We start from the raw sequence: 17,591 nt of genomic DNA on the forward strand, positions 1-17,591 counted from the left end.
GCACTCCTCCGTCCTATGCTGGGTCATGGATCTGCTTGCCATGAGAGAGGGAAGAGGGGTGAAGGTCTTCCTCAGAGAGTGTCCTGGACTTGGTTGAGGGAGCTTTTAAGAGACAGGCAGCAGTCTCCTTGGGCCTGGTATACTCTGCGTTTCCTTGCAAAGAGGATGTGGAACTTGGCTGAAGTTGTCCTTCTCTGAAAAGTTTGGCAGCAGCCTCTTGGGCCTGGGTGATGCTTGCAGTACTGTGTCTGGTAACCTTTTTGAATCACTGCATGGTTTCTAACTCGTGGCTTCGTAGGTGCCTCTGACATGCTTGTGGTGGCGTGACAGACTCCTGGCAGACTCTGCTCACATGTTCCTGTGCTCTGCTTCCTCCCTGCTTCTCTCCCAGGTGCCTCTGCAGCCCAGGGACATGTCCTGCTACAACCAGTGCCTGCCATGCCGACCCTGCGGCCCGACCCCGCTGGCCAACAGCTGCAACGAGCCCTGTGTCAGGCAGTGCCAGAACTCCACCGTAGTCATTGAGCCTCCTGCTGTAGTGGTGGCCCTGCCTGGCCCCATCCTCAGCTCCTTCCCGCAGAACACTGTTGTGGGCTCCTCCACTTCTGCTGCTGTTGGCAGCATCCTCAGCTGTGATGGAGTGCCCATCACCTCTGGGTCGCTTGACCTCTCTGGCATTTCCAGCCGCTACTGTGGCAGAAGGTGCCCCCCCTGCTAAAGCCACCGGTGACAGCCTGGACAAGGACCCCCAGGAACCTAGAAGCTGATGCTGGACTGAGGTCAGAGTTCCTGGCCATCAGTTTCAGAGAGGCTTAGAATCCTTTGCTGCCCTTCCAATAGAAGGCATCTGGGGCCCTCTGAAATCATGGCTGAAGATTAACTCCTCAGCCTTGCACTCTCTCCAATCTCTTTCTTGTCTTCTGTTCTTCTGGGTCTAAGACCCTCAAAGCCCAAGTGGGGCATCTGCTGGCCCCTTTACCTCTGTAAGACAGGCCTGTGGAATCTCCATTGTGACCAATGGGAGCAGATCTTCAGCAGCTGCTGCTGCTGTCCCTGCTCTGGCCTCTTTCTCTACAAGGGAACTTGTTTCCTGCCTCAGAGTCATTAAAATTTTCTGCATCACAGCCTCTGCCTCTGCAGAATCCTTTTCTTGGTGGACATTGTCTCATAGTGCCAAGGAAGACAGACATTGCCTTGGGTGGCTCTGCATAAGGTGGGGGTACAAGCGGAAGAGGAAGGAGAGGATTAGAGGGTAGAGAAGGGGTCCCTTTCAGTTACTGTCTCACAGGGCTGAGGAAGACCTACTCAGCACCTCCCCAGACAGTGAATATCAGGCCCTGTATTCCAGCATCTCTGCTCAGATACCGTCCCTTGGCTTCAGAGGATGTCCTGCAGATGGGGAGGTCATCCACTGCCTTCCCTTGGAGAGGAGACCAGTAGTGCTGGAGGTTCTGGGAGGTCAGCATCTCAGAAGCCTGTGAAGAAGAGACTTGCTCCTGCTTTGGAGAGCTGTGTGCTGGGAAAAGCGGCTCATTCAGAAGATGGCCTCAGACGATGCAGGAGTGACAATGGTGTGAGAAAAAGCCTTCGAAACAGCCTGAGATCTCCTCTGCCTCATCCTCCCCCAGAATGAGGGGGCGTCACCTGTACCCAAGGGCAAGAGTAGCAAGGGTAGGTCATCTGTAAGTCCCCTGCCCCCAAACAGTTCCCTGCACAGCCCAGCAGTTACACAGATGTGCAGGGCTAAGGTGACCCACAGCTTGATGTTGAAACCAGCCTGGCCAGGCCACACACCAGGGCACTCATGTCTCTCACACACCGCCACGTCCCACCAGACAGGACACTTCAAGTACAGCAGCAAGTGTCGAAGCCCCCACAGATGCTCTATGGTGCATGGCCTTTCCCAAGGCATGTAGCAGCTTTCCCCAAGGCCACCTCTTCTCCTGGTAGGGCCTGTGGCCCACCTCTGCCTGGTGGTCTGCTCCCCCTTTAAGATCTCGGATAGAGCTGTACAGCCTGGTCCCAATGCTGAAGAAATGGGGCAGGGTCTGGGAAAGCCCATGAGGTATTGCATGAGAAGGGCTTCAAGGATGGGCAGAGCATGGGGACAGCATGTCCTCCAGATCTCAGCACACAGTCACAGAGACATTGGAGGCTCCACAAGGTGATTCTGTGTATTTTTGAAAGTTGTTGTAATCGTGTTATTCCTGGAAGGAACATGTTATTTCTGTTTTCCATCTTACTTCGAACTTTGGGCTCTGTGGGGCACATCCCGGAGCAGACACTCTAAGAGACAGGCCTTCAGGAAACCCCGAAGAAGCTTTGTGCAGCAGGGAAATCCAGAAAGCAAAGAGCAGCAGCAAAGAAGTATTGCCCAAACAGCAACAATCTCCTACATTGCCCATCAGCTCACCAGGGCCACTGGGCACAATATCCACATAACCCACAGTGAAAACAAGGGAACACAAGACCTCAGCTCAGCATGGATCCCACAGCACAATAATGCCAACTACCTCCCACAGGGATACCCGCAAAGGCGAGCTGTGCTCTCACCCAGGTCTCTGGTCCCCACTCTCCTGCTGCCCAAAGTCTCCAGGGAACAACCTGGAGCGTCTGGCCCTCCTGTGGTGGCTCTGGGTCACCTCCAGGGTGAGGGACAATGGCAAATCTGTTTCAACCTCTTCCCCGTTCCCTGTCCATTCAGAAAGCTCCAAGGTCAGAGAAGGGAAGGGAAAAGGAAGCCCTGGCATTGCGACATGCGAGAGGAATGGGTAGCCAGGGCACACTGCACGACATGTGCCAGCCGGGAGAGGGACTGAGACACACCAAGAGAGTGAGTGGCATGAGACAGCTTTCATGTCCCTGCATCAACTTTGAATATTCCTGTGCCTTTGTGTGGTCAGGTCCCAAAATGTGTGCTGTCGAGATAGAGAAGAGCTTCTGCAATGACATATCTGTGAAACACTGGGACCACACAGATCAGCAGAGAGAAGCACAGACACGTGGACAGCTGGCAAGAGAGAAGGAAGACAAGGGGTCTAAAATGATCAGGACAGGAGCTGTTCCTTCTTGCTCTCATCTTTTCTTTTCCGTCAGTAACAGCATCTTGAGAAAGCAGGTACAGAACCACCCATGTAGTCTGAGGTTTCCCAACATTTGTCCATCATTCAAGAGCAGCTCCATGTAGAGAACTGTTGAGGAGTTGAGTCTCTCCTAGGAAGAAGAGGAATTGTGCCTCCAGTCAAAGCCAATGCTTACCCAGTGGATACCTCAGGAAGGCAGCGAGGATGAGATACCCAAATTGCCCGCTGAGACTCATCCTCCTGCGTGTGTGAGAGAGACTCTAAAAACCCACATGTTCCCTCCAAGAGCCTGGAGAGAGCAGAGCTGCCGGAAATGACTCTGCAAGGGGAACAACGAGTGAAATGGGGAGGAGAAAATTCTTGTTCTTAGCACATCTGAAACGTCTGTGCTTGGTCTGCCCTCCTCTAGCAGTGACACATGACACTCCAGCATTGGCTCAAGCTTCAGCTAAATCCTAGGTGCAAGGCAAGAAAGGGATTTTCCCTCCTTGGGCTAATTTGGCCATCAGTGGCTGCTGAAGGAAGCAGAAGATTAAGACAAACAGGTAGGATATTTCTGCTGAGTGTCCAGTCCTGTGTCCCAAGTCCCTGGGCCTGGACTTGGCTGAAAAAGTCACACGCATTGATGTCTCAACAGCTTTCCTGCCTGGCACACAGGCTGGGGAGGCACAGATCTAACCTAACCACAACCCTCAGCGTGATGTTGCCTTCTCCTTTACAGACAGGCTTCGTCCCTCCCTTCACATGCCCACATGGAGATCTCCTGCCTGCTTGTGCTGCCCTGGAATCCAGAACACCACCTCTGAGGCAAGCATGCTGTGTGGCCAGTTTGAAGCCCACCCAAAGAATGTCTGGAGGAGAGATCCTTTGCCAGTTCCAAGACAGAGACCTCTGCCATTGCAGAAATCACGTTTCCCTCTCTGCTTCTGCAGCCCCAGAACATGGACTTTGAAGAGCTGAGTGAGCTGCTAGAGCCACGCAGGCTTCCCTGGGGACCAGCTCGACAAAGAACTCTCCCATCAGTGGGCAGCTTTCAGCTTCAGCAAACCTCAGACCTTCACCCCTTTAGGCAACATGGCAATTCTCTTTCTGACCGCCTCTGAGACATGTCTTTGGCAACTCTTGAACCCCAAATGTGTCTGTGTGTGGCATGTCTCCCTGAGAAGATACGCCAGCATCTTCTGAACTTGCAGGGCTGTGAGAAGCCCAGCTGTGGCCTGAGGGCCTGTCCTGGCTTTAGCTGGGACAGAGTTAGCTCTTCTTTTTAGCAGCTAGAAGAGCTCCGTGTTTTGGTTTTACTCAGAGGCTCGCTCTGAGAAGAATGCTGATAGCAAGCTGATGTTTGTGGTTGGACGTGAGACTCCAAGGACTTTTCAGTGTGCCGGAGTGCAGAAGCACGGCGGGATAAGGGGGGAGCATGGCCGGGACAGGGGGCCACGATTTCCCTTGTGATTTGTGGTGGAACTTAAGATTGAGGCCAAACTGGCCAATCAGCATTCCATATCATGCAGCGTCATGCCCAGTATAACAGTGAGGGGCAGCCGGACAGAAGGGCTTTTGCGCTTTGGCTCTTTCGTGCTTGCTGCGCTTTTGCTCTATTGCCTTTTTTCTCTCTCTCCCAGCACTCCCACTCTCAGAGTGCTCTCTCTCTCTCTCTCTCTCTCTCTGCCCCTCTCTATTTCGGGGCCTCGCGTTCGTCCGGGACTGCAGCTTCGGGACAAGACGGGCTGCGGATAAGAGGGGGTGGTGAGCATCTACACTCTGTATTAAATCATCTGTATTAAATTGTTCTTATCTCAACCCACGGGTATCCCGTTTATCTTTTAATTCTCTCCCTCGTTCCTGGGGGTGGGGAGGGGGAGTGACCGGCTGTGTGGTTTCGGTTGCTGGAGCGGCCTAACCCACGACAGTGCCCCAAGATGGGCCAGTGCAGAACAACCTCCTCTTGGTCCTTGCAGAACTGGAACACAGTAAGGGTCACAGTTTGATGTCTTTCCACCGTGGCAGAGGTGTGGAGTCCCAAGTCTGCCTGACTCAGAAGACTCTCCTCATTCCCACCCATCAGCTATTTACACACATTGCAAAGATCCGCCCCTGAGCCTTCTCTTCCCCAGGCTGAACGTTTCCAGCCCTCGGCATTTCCACTACCTCTCCTTGCTCCTCCCCAGTCCTCTTTCCCCCACCTTTTGAGCCTTTCCCTAAGCATTCCTTAATAAGTGTTGCATAATCCTACCAGACTCCTCCTCAAACAGCCACAATCCTCATGTTCCTGGTGTCAATTCCTTTAACCTGCAAATCTCAGCCTCCTCAAATATTGATAATCCTCATGCTCACCTTCTTACTTCTGGTCACCTACAAAGCTCAGCCTCTCTCATTTCAAAGCTGCACGGCCAGTTCCCTAGCGGCCCATCAATTAGAGCCTGAGGAGCTCTGGTCTCCTTCACTTACTGAGAAACTCTTGTCTCTGTGTGCTTCGCTTATCACTTTCCCTTATATTATTTATTGCCTTTTAAAGCAAAAGGGACTTCATCTAACAGTCTTAGTGAACCAGCTGCTCTCACATTCCACAGGCCTTTACAGTGGCCTCTACTGAAGTTCCTCAGGTGAGCGAGTTCCTGAAGATGCTGAAGGGTCCCTGTCCCCAGGGAAAACTTAGTAAATCTCTTTCTGCCTCACTTCTCAGTGAACTTCTCAGCAGGAACCTGGCATCCCTTGAGGCTGTGGTCAGTATGTCAACCCCATGCTTCTACCCCGGCACTCAACTCCAAAGGTTCTGAATCCTGTCCAACAAGCTCATAGTCTCAACGCCAAGCCACTGTGAGGAGCTCTTGGAGGTGCCTGTGACCTCGACATCCCTTTCTCCTGCGCGTGTGGAGCTTGAACTCCTGAATCCATGGGATGACTTTGTAACGCTAGCAGGAACGTTTTGAAATATCTCTGAAAGCCTGTAGCTGCAGGATGCAGTTTTAAATTGTATTTCTCTGAGCTCTAACCAAGTAACAAAAGATGAACCACCTTCGGGCCGTCCATGTCTAAGTCAAGTTTGGCGTTAGCACCTTCGCACGGCAGTCCCTGTGTTTACGGAGCAGAGGAAAGCACCTGCTCAGGGTTCCCTTGGCCATCCGACGGTCCGTGTGAGCAGCGGCCGGTGGCTGCGGCAGGACCGAGGGCTCCCGGCTGCCCGTGGGCAGGAGGATGTCTGCTGCCCGCCTGCCCGTGCAGAGCAGAAAGGCGCTGCTCGTCGCCGGGAGCCAGCGGGGCCGGCGGCCGCGATCGCTCCTTGCCGGGCAGCGCCGGGCACCGCCACCGCTCCGCTCGCCATTGCTGCCCCGCCGCCGCCGCCGCCACCGTCGCGGGGGATTCCCGTCTGCGTGCCGGTGGGAGTGGGGGGCTGAGCGGCGGTGAGGGGCGGGAGAAGGTTCCTGCCCGGTGAAGGGCTCCGCAGCCGCCGAGGGGGGAACTCCCGGGGCTGCGGGGCCCCGTCGGTGCCGGTGCCGACGGCAGAAGCGGGGCCGGGGCCGGGCGGGGCCGGGCGGGGCGAGGCGGCCCCGGCGGGCGGAGCGGCAGCGCCCCCTGGCGGGCCCGGCCGGGGCTGCCCCCCCGCCCCCGACACAGCCGCCCGGCCCCGCCCGCCGCGGTTCGTGCCCGGCCGCAGCCCCGGCTCCTCTCCCCGTGTCTCCCAGCGCGCAGTAATACACCGCCGCGTCCCCGCGCCGGGGCCGGGCGAGCCACAGGGCGCTGGACCGGCGGTCTGGCAACACCGACAGCCGCCCCGGCGGCTCCGGCACCTCCTTGGACCCTTTACTGCTGCTCACGAGGAATGCGGGGCCTCGGCCCGGGAGCTGCCGGTACCAGTGGATGAAGTCGGTTGACTGTATGTTGGGGTGTGAGCAGTTGATGCTGATGCCGGTGCCCTCGGTGGTCTCTGCCGACGGCTCCGGCTGCACCTGGGCTCTGCCCACAGCCACTGCCGAGAAAGGAGAAGGAAAGGCCAAAGATCACCGAACTTCTATTCTCCCAATGAAAAGATTAGGAAGAGTGGCAGTGAGACAGAACCAGACTGGAGCAGAAGGAGACGTGTAGTCTAACAGGGATTAAGAGTGGTCCTGTGGTGTGTGTAGCGAGGGGAGAAGGCTGGAGAGGAATTTGGAATTGATACATGCAGAAATGGAATGAAAGTCAGATACATGGATGGATGGCTGAAGAGGGAATAAGGTCACAGAATAATGGGTGTGTTACAGCAAAGGATGGAGGGCTGAATTCAGAACAAGAATAGATGCTGAATGCAGAGGGAATGGGAGGATGTATGGAGTAATGGAGAGGTGCAGGAAAGCCAGCTTGTGTCTACAGATAGGAAGGAAGCAGAGGAAGAGATGACAGAGGGTTCTGAAAGAGCAGGAAGAGGTTTTTAGAGCTGATAGGGCCCTGGAAAGATGGGAAAAAGAGAGGTGGATGGAGGGATGAAGAGATGGAGAGCAAGAGTGGGTGTTACAGTGAAAGAGGGCTGAAATCAGAGCAGTAACGACGGCTGAATTCACAGAGAAAACAGTGAGTGCATGGAATAACAGGAGGATATGGAAGCTACCTAGTAACGACAGAGATGGTGGGAATGGAGACTACCCAGCAGAGACTCAAGAGAGCTGGGAAAGGAGGACAGGAAAGGGCAGAGAGGAAAGGAAAGGTGACAAACACGTTGAAGAAGGAGAGGGAAGAGCTGGCGCTGGGCTCCCCCGGGGAACACCCCGGCACGGCCCCGGCCCCCACCAGCCCCGCGCACCCAGCAGATCTCAGCACACAGTCACAGAGACATTAGAGGCTCCACAAGGTGATTCTGTGTATTTTTGAAAGTTGTTGTAATCGTGTTATTCCTGGAAGGAACATGTTATTTCTGTTTTCCATCTTACTTCGAACTTTGGGCTCTGCGGGGCACATCCCGGAGCAGACACTCTAAGAGACAGGCCTTCAGGAAACCCCGAAGAAGCTTTGTGCAGCAGGGAAATCCAGAAAGCAAAGAGCAGCAGCAAAGAAGCATTGCCCAAACAGCAACAATCACCTACATTGCCCATCAGCTCACCAAGGCCACTGGGCATAATATCCACATAGCCCGTGGTGAAAACAAGGGAACTCAAGACCCGTTCACCACCTTCTCTTTCCTCTCAGGCCACTGGCACTGTTCTCTCCTGGAAGACTATCTTTCTCTGCAGATCTCTGAATGTACAAGGGAAACAGCAGTGCCAGGCAAGAGCCGAGGGCCCCTTCCCCAAGCTCAGCCTTGCACAGACACGTGCCCTCCCTCCCCTGGCTTGTTGCACAGCCAAGGAAGCTCCCTGCACCAGGGTGTCTTGCACAGCACAGAGGTACGTGGCACTGTCAGGGACCTCGACTTCCTCCAGCTGCAGGAGGCTGTATTTCCCCGTGGTGTTCAGCACCGTGGTGAGACAGTCACTGTGCTTGGAGCCAGCTGATGCCTGATATGAGACGAGCTGGGGAGCTTGTCTTTTCCTCTGCTGGTACCAGAACAAGCTATAAAAGTTAGTGTTGTGGTAGGTGTAGGTGGACTGGGAAGTGTGTCTCTCTTCTACTTTGACTTGTCCTTCTTGCTGGTTGACGATGACCTGTTGCATGGTGCCTGGAAGAAAATGAGGGTCAGTGACTGTGCAGGGAAAGGCTCCGAGACACAAAACAAGAGGAGATGCAAAGTGTCAAGAGGAGAAAGCTGCCTGTGCCTTTTTCTGCATTAAAATCCCCATGGATGGGAACAGCAAGGTAATGAGTGTCTTTGGGCAGGAGGTCTGAGACCTCAGCTCAGCATGGATCCCACGGCACAACAATGTCAATTACCTCCCATAATGTTAACACCAGAGGAGAGCTGTGGTTTCACTCATCTCTTTAGTCTCCATTCTTGTGCTGCCCAGAGTCTCCATGGAACAGCCTGTAGTGCCTGGCCCTCCTGTGATGGTTTCAGGACACTTTTGTCAGGGTGAGGGGCTTCGGGAACTCGCAGATGTTTCACCCGGCTTCCCATTCCCTATCCTCTAGGATGACTTCGAGGTTGAGGAAGGGATGGAAGAGGAAGCCCTGGCATTGCAGACATACAGGAGGAATTAATAGCCAGGGCATGATGCATGACGTGCCTGCCAGGAGAGAGACTGGGCAACTGTCATTTGCTCTTCCCTTATCCACCAACGCTGAAAACTCATCATAGAAGGCCGTCAAATTTATTCAGGCATGATACTGACATTATCTGCTTGGACTTGTCCAAAGCATTTCACAGTGTCCCAGATAACATCCTTCTCCCTGAATTGGAGAGACACAGATTTCATGAATGGACCACTCGGTGGATAAGGAATTGGCTGGATGGTCGCACAAAGTGTTGCAGTCAACGGCTCAATGTCCAAGTGGAGGCTGGTGACAGAGGATAATAAGAAGGCAGAGTTACTGAATGCCTTCTTTGCCTCAGTCTATGCTGCTGGAGGCTATCCTGATGAGCCCCGGAACCCTGAGGCTCCTGAGGAAGTCAGGATAGAGGAGGAGTCTACCCTGGTTGATGAGGACTTAGTTAGGGACCAGTTAAACAACCTGGCCATCCATAAATCCATGGGTCCTGAAGGGATGCACCCATGGATGCTGAGGGAGCTGGCAGATGTCATTGCCAGGCCACTCGCCATCATCTTTATTAAATCGTGGGGAACGGGAGAGGTGCCTGAGGACTGGAGGAAAGCAAATGTCACTCTGGTCTTCAAAAAGGGCAAGAAGGAAGACCCAGGTAACTATAGACCGGTCAGCCTCACCTTCATTCCTGGAAAGATAATGGAACAACTTCTCCTTGGTGCTGTCTCTAGGCCTATCAAGGATAAGAGGGTCATTAGGGGCAGTCAACATGGCTTCACTAAGGGGAAGTCGTGCTTGACAAACCTGATAGTCTTTTATGAGGAGATCACCCAGTGGGTGGATGATGGTAGAGCAGTGGATGTGGTCTGTCTTGACTTCAGTAAAGCATTTCATCAAAAGACGAAAATATAGACGAGGGCCCACGCAGAGGGTTGCCTAAGGTGAGTCAGTCTGCCCCACGATTTCTGCCTGCCCCTGTTAAAAGAAAAAGGAGGGTAATTGTCATAGGTGATTCCCTTCTGAAGGGAACAGAGGGGCCAATATGTCGACCAGTCCCAACCCACAGGGAAGTCTGCTGCCTCCCTGGGGCCCGGGTCAGGGATGTCACTAGGAAACTCCCTGGTCTGGTACAGCCCTCTGATTATTATCCATTACTGGTAATGCAAGTTGGTACTGATGAGCTAACAGAGAGAAGTCCAAAGGCCATCAAAAGGGACTTTAGGGCATTGGGGTGATTGGTTGAAGGGTCAGGAGCCCAGGTAGTGTTTTCTTCAGTCCCTTTAGTGGCAGGAAAGAATACAGAAAGGAACAGAAATACAGACTTGATTAACAGATGGCTCAAAGGCTGGTGCCACCGACGGAAATTTGGTTTCTTTGATCATGGGGAGGCTTTTGCTGAACCAGGTCTGATGGCAACGGATGGGACCTGCCTTTCTCAGAGGGGAACGAGGGTCTTAGCGCAAAAGCTAGCAGGGCTCATTGACAGGGCTTTAAACTAGATTTGAAGGGGGAAGGGGGGAATATCAAGAATGATAAAGATATGCTGGAAGTACCTGTACAACAGAAGGAGGGAATTCCAGCTGCTCCAGCCAGGAAGTCAGGTTCATCTGGGGCCCAACTTAAATGCCTTTATGCCAATGCGCGCAGCATGGGGAATAAGCAAGAGGAGTCAGAAGTGTGTGCACGCCTGTTGGGATATGATCTTATTGGCATCACGGAGACGTGGTGGGATGAATCCTATGACTGGAGTGTCAGAATAGAAGGGTACAGGCTCTTTAGGAAGGATAGGCAAGGAAGAAGAGGAGGAGGAGTTGTCCTCTATGTCAAGGACCAGCTGGAGTGCATGGAGCTGCACCTGGGGACGAATGAGGTCCTGACTGAGAGCTTATGGGTTAGGATTAAAGGCAGAGCAGGGACAGGGGACGTAGTAGTAGGGGTCTGCTACAGACCACCTGACCAGGAGGACTGGGTGGATGAGGCCCTCTACAGACAGATAGGAGCTGCCTCACGTTCACGAGCCCTGGTCCTCATGGGGGACTTCAACCACCCTGATATCTGTTGGAAGGACAACACAGCAAGGCACAGGCAATCCAGGAGGTTCCTGGAATGCATGGATGATAACTTCCTTCTCTAAGTGGTAGAGGAACCAACGAGGAGAGGTGCTACGCTGGACCTTGTTCTCACTAACAGTGAAGGGCTGGTGGGGAACGTGACACTCAGGGACAGCCTTGGCTGCACCGATCATGAAATGGTAGAATTCAAGACACTTAGAGAAGCAAGGAGGGTGCATAGCAGGCTCACTACCCTGGATTTCAGGAAAGCAGACTTTGGCCTCTTCAGGGATCTCCTCGCTAGAGTACAATGGGATGAGGCCCTGGAGGGAAAAGGGGCCCAAGAAAGCTGGTTAATATTCAAGGATCACCTCCTCCAAGCTCAGGAGCGGTGCATCTTAACAAAGAGAAAGTCAGGTAGGAACACCAGGAGGCCTGCATGGATGAACAAGGAGCTCCTGGATCAACTTGGGCACAAAAAGAAAGCCTATAGGGGGTGGAAGCAAGGACAGGTAGCCTGGGAAGAATACAGAGAAATTGTCCGAGTAACCAGAGATCAGGTTAGGAAAGCCAAAGCTCTGATAGAGTTAAATCTGGCCAGGGACATTAAGGGCAACAAGAAAGGCTTCTATAGATATGTCAGTGATAAAAAGAGATCTAGGGAAAATGTAGGCCCTCTCCGGAAGGAAACGGGGGACCTGGCCACCCAGGATATGGAGAAGGCTGAGGTTCTCAACAACTTCTTTGCCTTAGTCTTCACTGGCAAGAGCTCTAGCAGCATGACCCAAGTCACGGAAGGCAAAGGCAGGGACTGTGAGAATGAAGAACTGCCCACTGTAGGAGAAGACCAGGTTTGAGACCATCTAAAGAACCTGAAGGTGGACAAGTCTGTACTTGAAGACCAGGTTCGAGAACATCTGAGGAACTTGAAGGTGCACAAGTCCATGGGACCTGATGAGATCCATCCGTGGGTCCTGAAGGAACTGGCGGATGAAGTTGCCAAGCCACTGGCTATTGTATTCGAGAAGTCGTGGCGGTCTGGCGAGGTCCCCGATGACTGGAAGAGAGGGAACATAACCCCCATTTTTAAAAAGGGGAACAAGGAGGACCTGGGCAACTACAGACCGGTCAGCCTCACCTCTGTGCCTGGCAAGGTCATGGAGCAGATTCTCCTGGGAACCATGCTAAGGCACATGGAGAGCAAGGAGGTGGTGGGTGACAGCCAACATGGCTTCACCAAAGGCAGATCGTGCCTGACCAACTTGGTGGCCTTTTACGAGGGGGTGACAGCATCGGTGGACAAGGGTCGACCAATGGATGTCATCTACCTGGACTTGTGCAAAGCTTTTGACACTGTCCCGCACGACATTCTTCTCTCTAAATTAGAGAGTCATGGGTTTGATGGATGGACCACTCGGTGGATAAGGAATTGGCTCAATGGCCGCACTCAGAGAGTAGTGGTCAACGGCTCGATGTCCAAGTGGAGACCGGTCACGAGTGGCGTCCCTCAGGGGTCCGTGTTGGGCCCGGCCCTCTTCAACATCTTTGTCGGTGACGTGGACAGTGGCATGGAGTGCACCCTCAGCAAGTTCGCCGATGACACCAAGCTGTGTGGTGCCGTCGACACGCTGGAAGGGAGGGATGCCATCCAGAGGGACCTTGACAGGCTGGAGAGGTGGGCCCGTACCAACCTCATGAAGTTTAACCAGGCCAAATGCAAGGTCCTACATCTGGGTCGTGGCAATCCCAGGCATAAATACAGACTGGGTGGTGATTGGATCGAGAGCAGCCCTGAGGAGAAGGACTTGGGAGTACTGGTGGACGAGAAGCTCAATATGAGCCGGCAATGTGCTCTTGCGGCCCAGAAGGCCAACCGCGTCCTGGGCTGCATCAAGAGGAGCGTGGCCAGCAGGTCGAGGGAGGTGATTCTCCCCCTCTACTCTGCCCTCGTGAGACCTCACTTGGAGTACTGCGTCCAGTTCTGGAGTCCCCAACATAAGAAGGACATGGACCAGTTGGAGAGGGTCCAGAGGAGGGCCACGAAGATGATAAGAGGGCTGGAGCACCTTTCCTATGAGGACAGGCTGAAAGAGTTGGGGCTGTTCAGCCTGGAGAAGAGGAGGCTCCGGGGTGACCTTATAGCGGTCTTCCAGTACCTCAAGGGGGCCTACAGGAAAGATGGGGAGAGGCTGTTCAGGAGGGCCAGTTATGATAGGACAAGGGGTAATGGTTTTAAAATAGAGGGAGGTAGGTTCAGGTTGGATATTAGGAAAAAATTTTTTACTATGAGAGTGGTAGAACACTGGAACAGGTTGCCCAGAGAGGTGGTGGATGCTCCATCCCTGGAGACGTTCAAGGCCAGGATGGACAAGGCCCTGAGCAACCTGATCTAGTTGGAGATATCCCTGTTCCTTGCAGGGGGGTTGGACTAGATGACCTTTGAAGGTCCCTTCCAGCCCTAACCATTCTATGATTCTATGATTCTAAGTCCATGGGACCTGATGAGATGCATCCGCGGGTCCTGAGGGAACTGGCAGATGAGGTTGCTAAGCCACTATCCATCATATTTCAGAAGTCGTGGCAATCTGGTGAAGTTCCCAATGACTGGAAAAGGGGAAACATAGCCCACATCTTTAGAAAGGGGAAAAAAGAAGACCCAGGGAACTACAGGCCCGTCAGTCTCACCTCTGTGCCCGGCAAGATGATGGAGCAGATCCTCCTGGCGACTATGCTAAGGCACATAGAAAACAAGGAGGTGATTGGTGACAGCCAACATGGTTTCACTAAGGGCAAATCCTGACTGACTAATCTGGTGGCCTTCTATGATGAGGTTACAGCATTGATGGATAGGGGAAGAGTGACTGACATCGTCTACCTGGACTTGTCCAAAGCATTTGATACTGTCCCACACGACATCCTTATCTCTAAACTGGAAAGACATGGTTTTGATGGATGGACCACTCGGTGGATAAATAATTGGCTGGATGGTCGCGCTCAAAGAGTTGTGGTCAACGGTTCAATGTCCACGTGGAGACCAGTGACGAGTGGTGTTCCTCAGGGGTCGGTACTGGGACCAGTGCTATTTAACATCTTTGTTGGAGACATGGGCAGTGGGATTGAGTGCACCCTCAGCAAGTTTGCAGATGACACCAAGTTGTGTGGTGTTGTGGACATGCTGGAGGGAAGGGATGCCATCCAGAGGGACCTTGACAAGCTGGAGAGATGGGCCTGTGAGAACCTCATGAAGTTCTACAAGGCCAAGTGCAAGGTTGTGATAGTTTGATGTGGGGGGGTGTTCTGGTGGCAGGAGAGGGGATTTGCTCCCTGTGCCACCAGATCTGAGTCCCATCCCGCCCCCCCCCGGGGAGGTTGAGCCAAATTGGCGCCTCTGCAAATTGCCCTATTTAAGTTGGGACAAAGGGGCGGGAAAGGGCTTTTTGCTCAGGAGGGAGGAGAGAGCAGGAGGGCGCTGCCCTCCCTCCCGGCTCCTGGCCGGGCGGCTGCCCGGGCCCGGGCCGGCGCCATGTGCTCAAGATGGCGCCGGGGGAGCCACATGGGGGGCTTGGGAAGCGCCCCGCTCCCGGGGTGCCCGCCGGGCCGAGCTCCCCCAGAGAGGATTAAGATCTAAGAGAAAACAACCACAATGACCAGGTCAGTCAAGATGGAGCAGGAGGAGGTGTACTGGAGCTGAGGTTTCCCTTGCAATAGGTGTGAAGATGGCAGGCGGCCCCCTGCAGCCAGGGTGCACTCGGCGGGGCAGAGACCCACTCGTGGCCCGTGGAGAAACCCACGTCGGGGAAGAGATGCCTGAGCCCAGGAGAGGTCGTGGAGCAGGGGATGCGCGACCAGGTACTGTTGATAATGGGGCATGGAATGCACGACGAGGTCGTGGAGGCATCTGGAGACCGTGGGACGACCCACGCCGACGCAAGTGGCAGCAGCTCCCTAAGAGGCCGAGACTGGTAAAGCCCGAACTGGTACAATCCATGGGGAAGGATTGCAATCCTGCGGGCAGGACTTACGCTGGAAAAGTTTGGGGACTTTTTTCTCGTGAGTAGGGGATCCACTGAAGCAAGGGAAAAATGGTGTAAGGACTCCTCCTCCTTTAAGAAAGGAGCGGCAGTAACAACATGGATGAACTGACCTGCACTCCCCAATCCCTGTCCCCCTGCGCCGCTGGGGGGGAGGTAGAGCCGGGAACGAAAGGAAATAGGGGGTGGGGAGGTGTTGTTTTAAGATCTGGCCTTGTTTTCTCTTCCTCCTCTCAAGTAACCGGTTTCGTTCCCTTCTGTCTCCTGTTAAGTAACTGTTAATAAATTGTTTTGTTTTAAGAAGAAAGCCTGAGTCATGTTTTGCCCTGGACCATGGTTGGTGGGTGCTCCCTCTCGGTTCTTGTCTCGACCCTCAGTCGAAAAACCACGACAAAGGTCCTGCACGTGGGTCGGGGCAATCCCATGCACAAGTACAGGCTGGGCAGAGAATGGATTCATAGATTCATAGATTCATAGATTTCTAGGTTGGAAAAGACCTTAGAGATCATCGAGTCCAACCATCCCTAATCCCCATTAAACCATATCCTCAAGTAGCTCATCCACCCTATTCTTAAACACATCCAGGGATGGGGACTCAACCACTTCCCTGGGCAGCTTATTCCAGTGGCTGACAACCCTTTCAGAGAAGAAATACTTCCTAACATCCAACCTGAATCTCCCCTGACTAAGCTTATGCCCATTTCCTCTTGTTCTATCTCCCATCACTAATGTAAAGAGCCCTTCCCCTACCTCCCCACCATCTTTTCTCAAGTATTTATAGGCCGTAATCAGGTCTCCCCTCAGCCTCCTCTTCTCCAGGCTAAACAGCCCCAACTCCCTCAGCCGCTCCTCATAAGTTTTATTTTCCAGCCCCTTGACCAGTTTAGTCGCCCTTCTTTGGACTCGCTCCAGGAGCTCAATATCTCTCTTAAAGCGAGGGGCCCAAGACTGGACACAATATTCCAGGTGCGGCCTCACCAGTGCCGAGTACAGGGGCAGGATCACTTCCCTGCTCCTGCTGGTCACACTATTCTTGATACATGCCAGCATCCCATTGGCCTTTTTGGCCACCTGGGCACACTGCTGGCTCATATCAAGCCGGTAGTCAACCAACGCCCCCAGGTCCTTTTCTGCCAGGCAGCTCTCCAGCCACTCCTCCCCGAGCCTATAGCGATGCTTGGGGTTTTTATACCCCAAGTGAAGGACTCTGCACTTGGCCTTATTAAAGCTCATGCCATTGGCCTCAGCCCAACGATCCAGTCTGTTCAAATCCCTCTGAAGGGCCTCCCTACCCTCGAGCAGATCGACACAGCCTCCCAGCTTGGTGTCGTCCGCAAATTTACTGAGGGTACATTCAATCCCCTCATCCAGGTCATTGATAAAGATGTTAAACAGAACTGGACCCAGCACTGAGCCCTGGGGAACCCCACTGGTGACCGGCCTCCAGCCGGATTTAGCCCCATTTACCACCACTCTTTGGGCCCGGCCATCCAGCCAGTTTTTAACCCAAGGGAGGGTGTGCCTATCCAGGCCAGCAGTTACCAGTTTCTCCACCAGAACACTATGAGAAACTGTATCAAAGGCTTTACTGAGGTCCAGGAAAACTACATCCACAGCCCTTCCCTCGTCAACCAGGCGGGTCACCCTGTCATAGAAGGTGATCAGGTTTGATTGGCAAGACCTGCCTTTCATAAACCCATGTTGACTGGGCCTGATCACCCGGTTAACCTGTATGTGCTCATTAATAGCACTCAAGATAACCTGTTCCATGACTTTGCCCATCACCGAGGTCAGACTGACAGGCCTGTAGTTCCCCGGATCCTCCTTCCGCCCTTTTTTGTAAATGGGGGTAACATCCGCCAGCCTCCAGTCCAGCGGAACTTCCCCAGTGAGCCAAGACTGCCCAAAGATAATGGACAGGGGTTTGGCAATGACATCCGCCAGCTCTCTCAGGACTCTCGGGTGGATACCATCAGGCCCCATGGACTTGTGGGCATCCAGCCGAAGGAGCAGATCCTTGACCCGTTCCTCTTGGATCACAGGAGCTTCGATCTGCTCTCCCTCCCTGCACTCAGACACCAAAGGCCAGCTCACCTGGGAACTGCTGACCTTATTATTAAAGACTGAGGCAAAGAAGGCATTAAGGACCTCAGCCTTGTCTTCATCCCTAGTGACTAACGTACCCCCTGAGTCCAGTAGGGGCTGGAGGTGATCTTTAGCCCTCCTTTTGTTATTAATGTATTTATAGAAAGACTTTTTGTTGTCCCTTACGGAGCTGGCTAGTCTAAGTTCCAATTGGGCTTTTGCCTCCCTGA

General features: G+C 53.5%; 1 protein-coding gene across 1 annotated transcript; it reads left to right on the plus strand.

Moving 5' to 3' along the window:
* Window positions 1-412: 412 nt before the first annotated feature.
* Window positions 413-718, plus strand: LOC104379166 (feather keratin Cos2-3). Its single transcript, XM_009986375.2, has one exon. The coding sequence runs from the start codon at window positions 413-415 to the stop codon at window positions 716-718; it is 306 nt and encodes a 101-aa protein (XP_009984677.2).
* Window positions 719-17,591: the final 16,873 nt, after the last annotated feature.

Source organism: Tauraco erythrolophus, chromosome 25 (assembly GCF_009769465.1).
Source record: "Tauraco erythrolophus isolate bTauEry1 chromosome 25, bTauEry1.pri, whole genome shotgun sequence".
NCBI lineage: Eukaryota > Metazoa > Chordata > Aves > Musophagiformes > Musophagidae > Tauraco > Tauraco erythrolophus.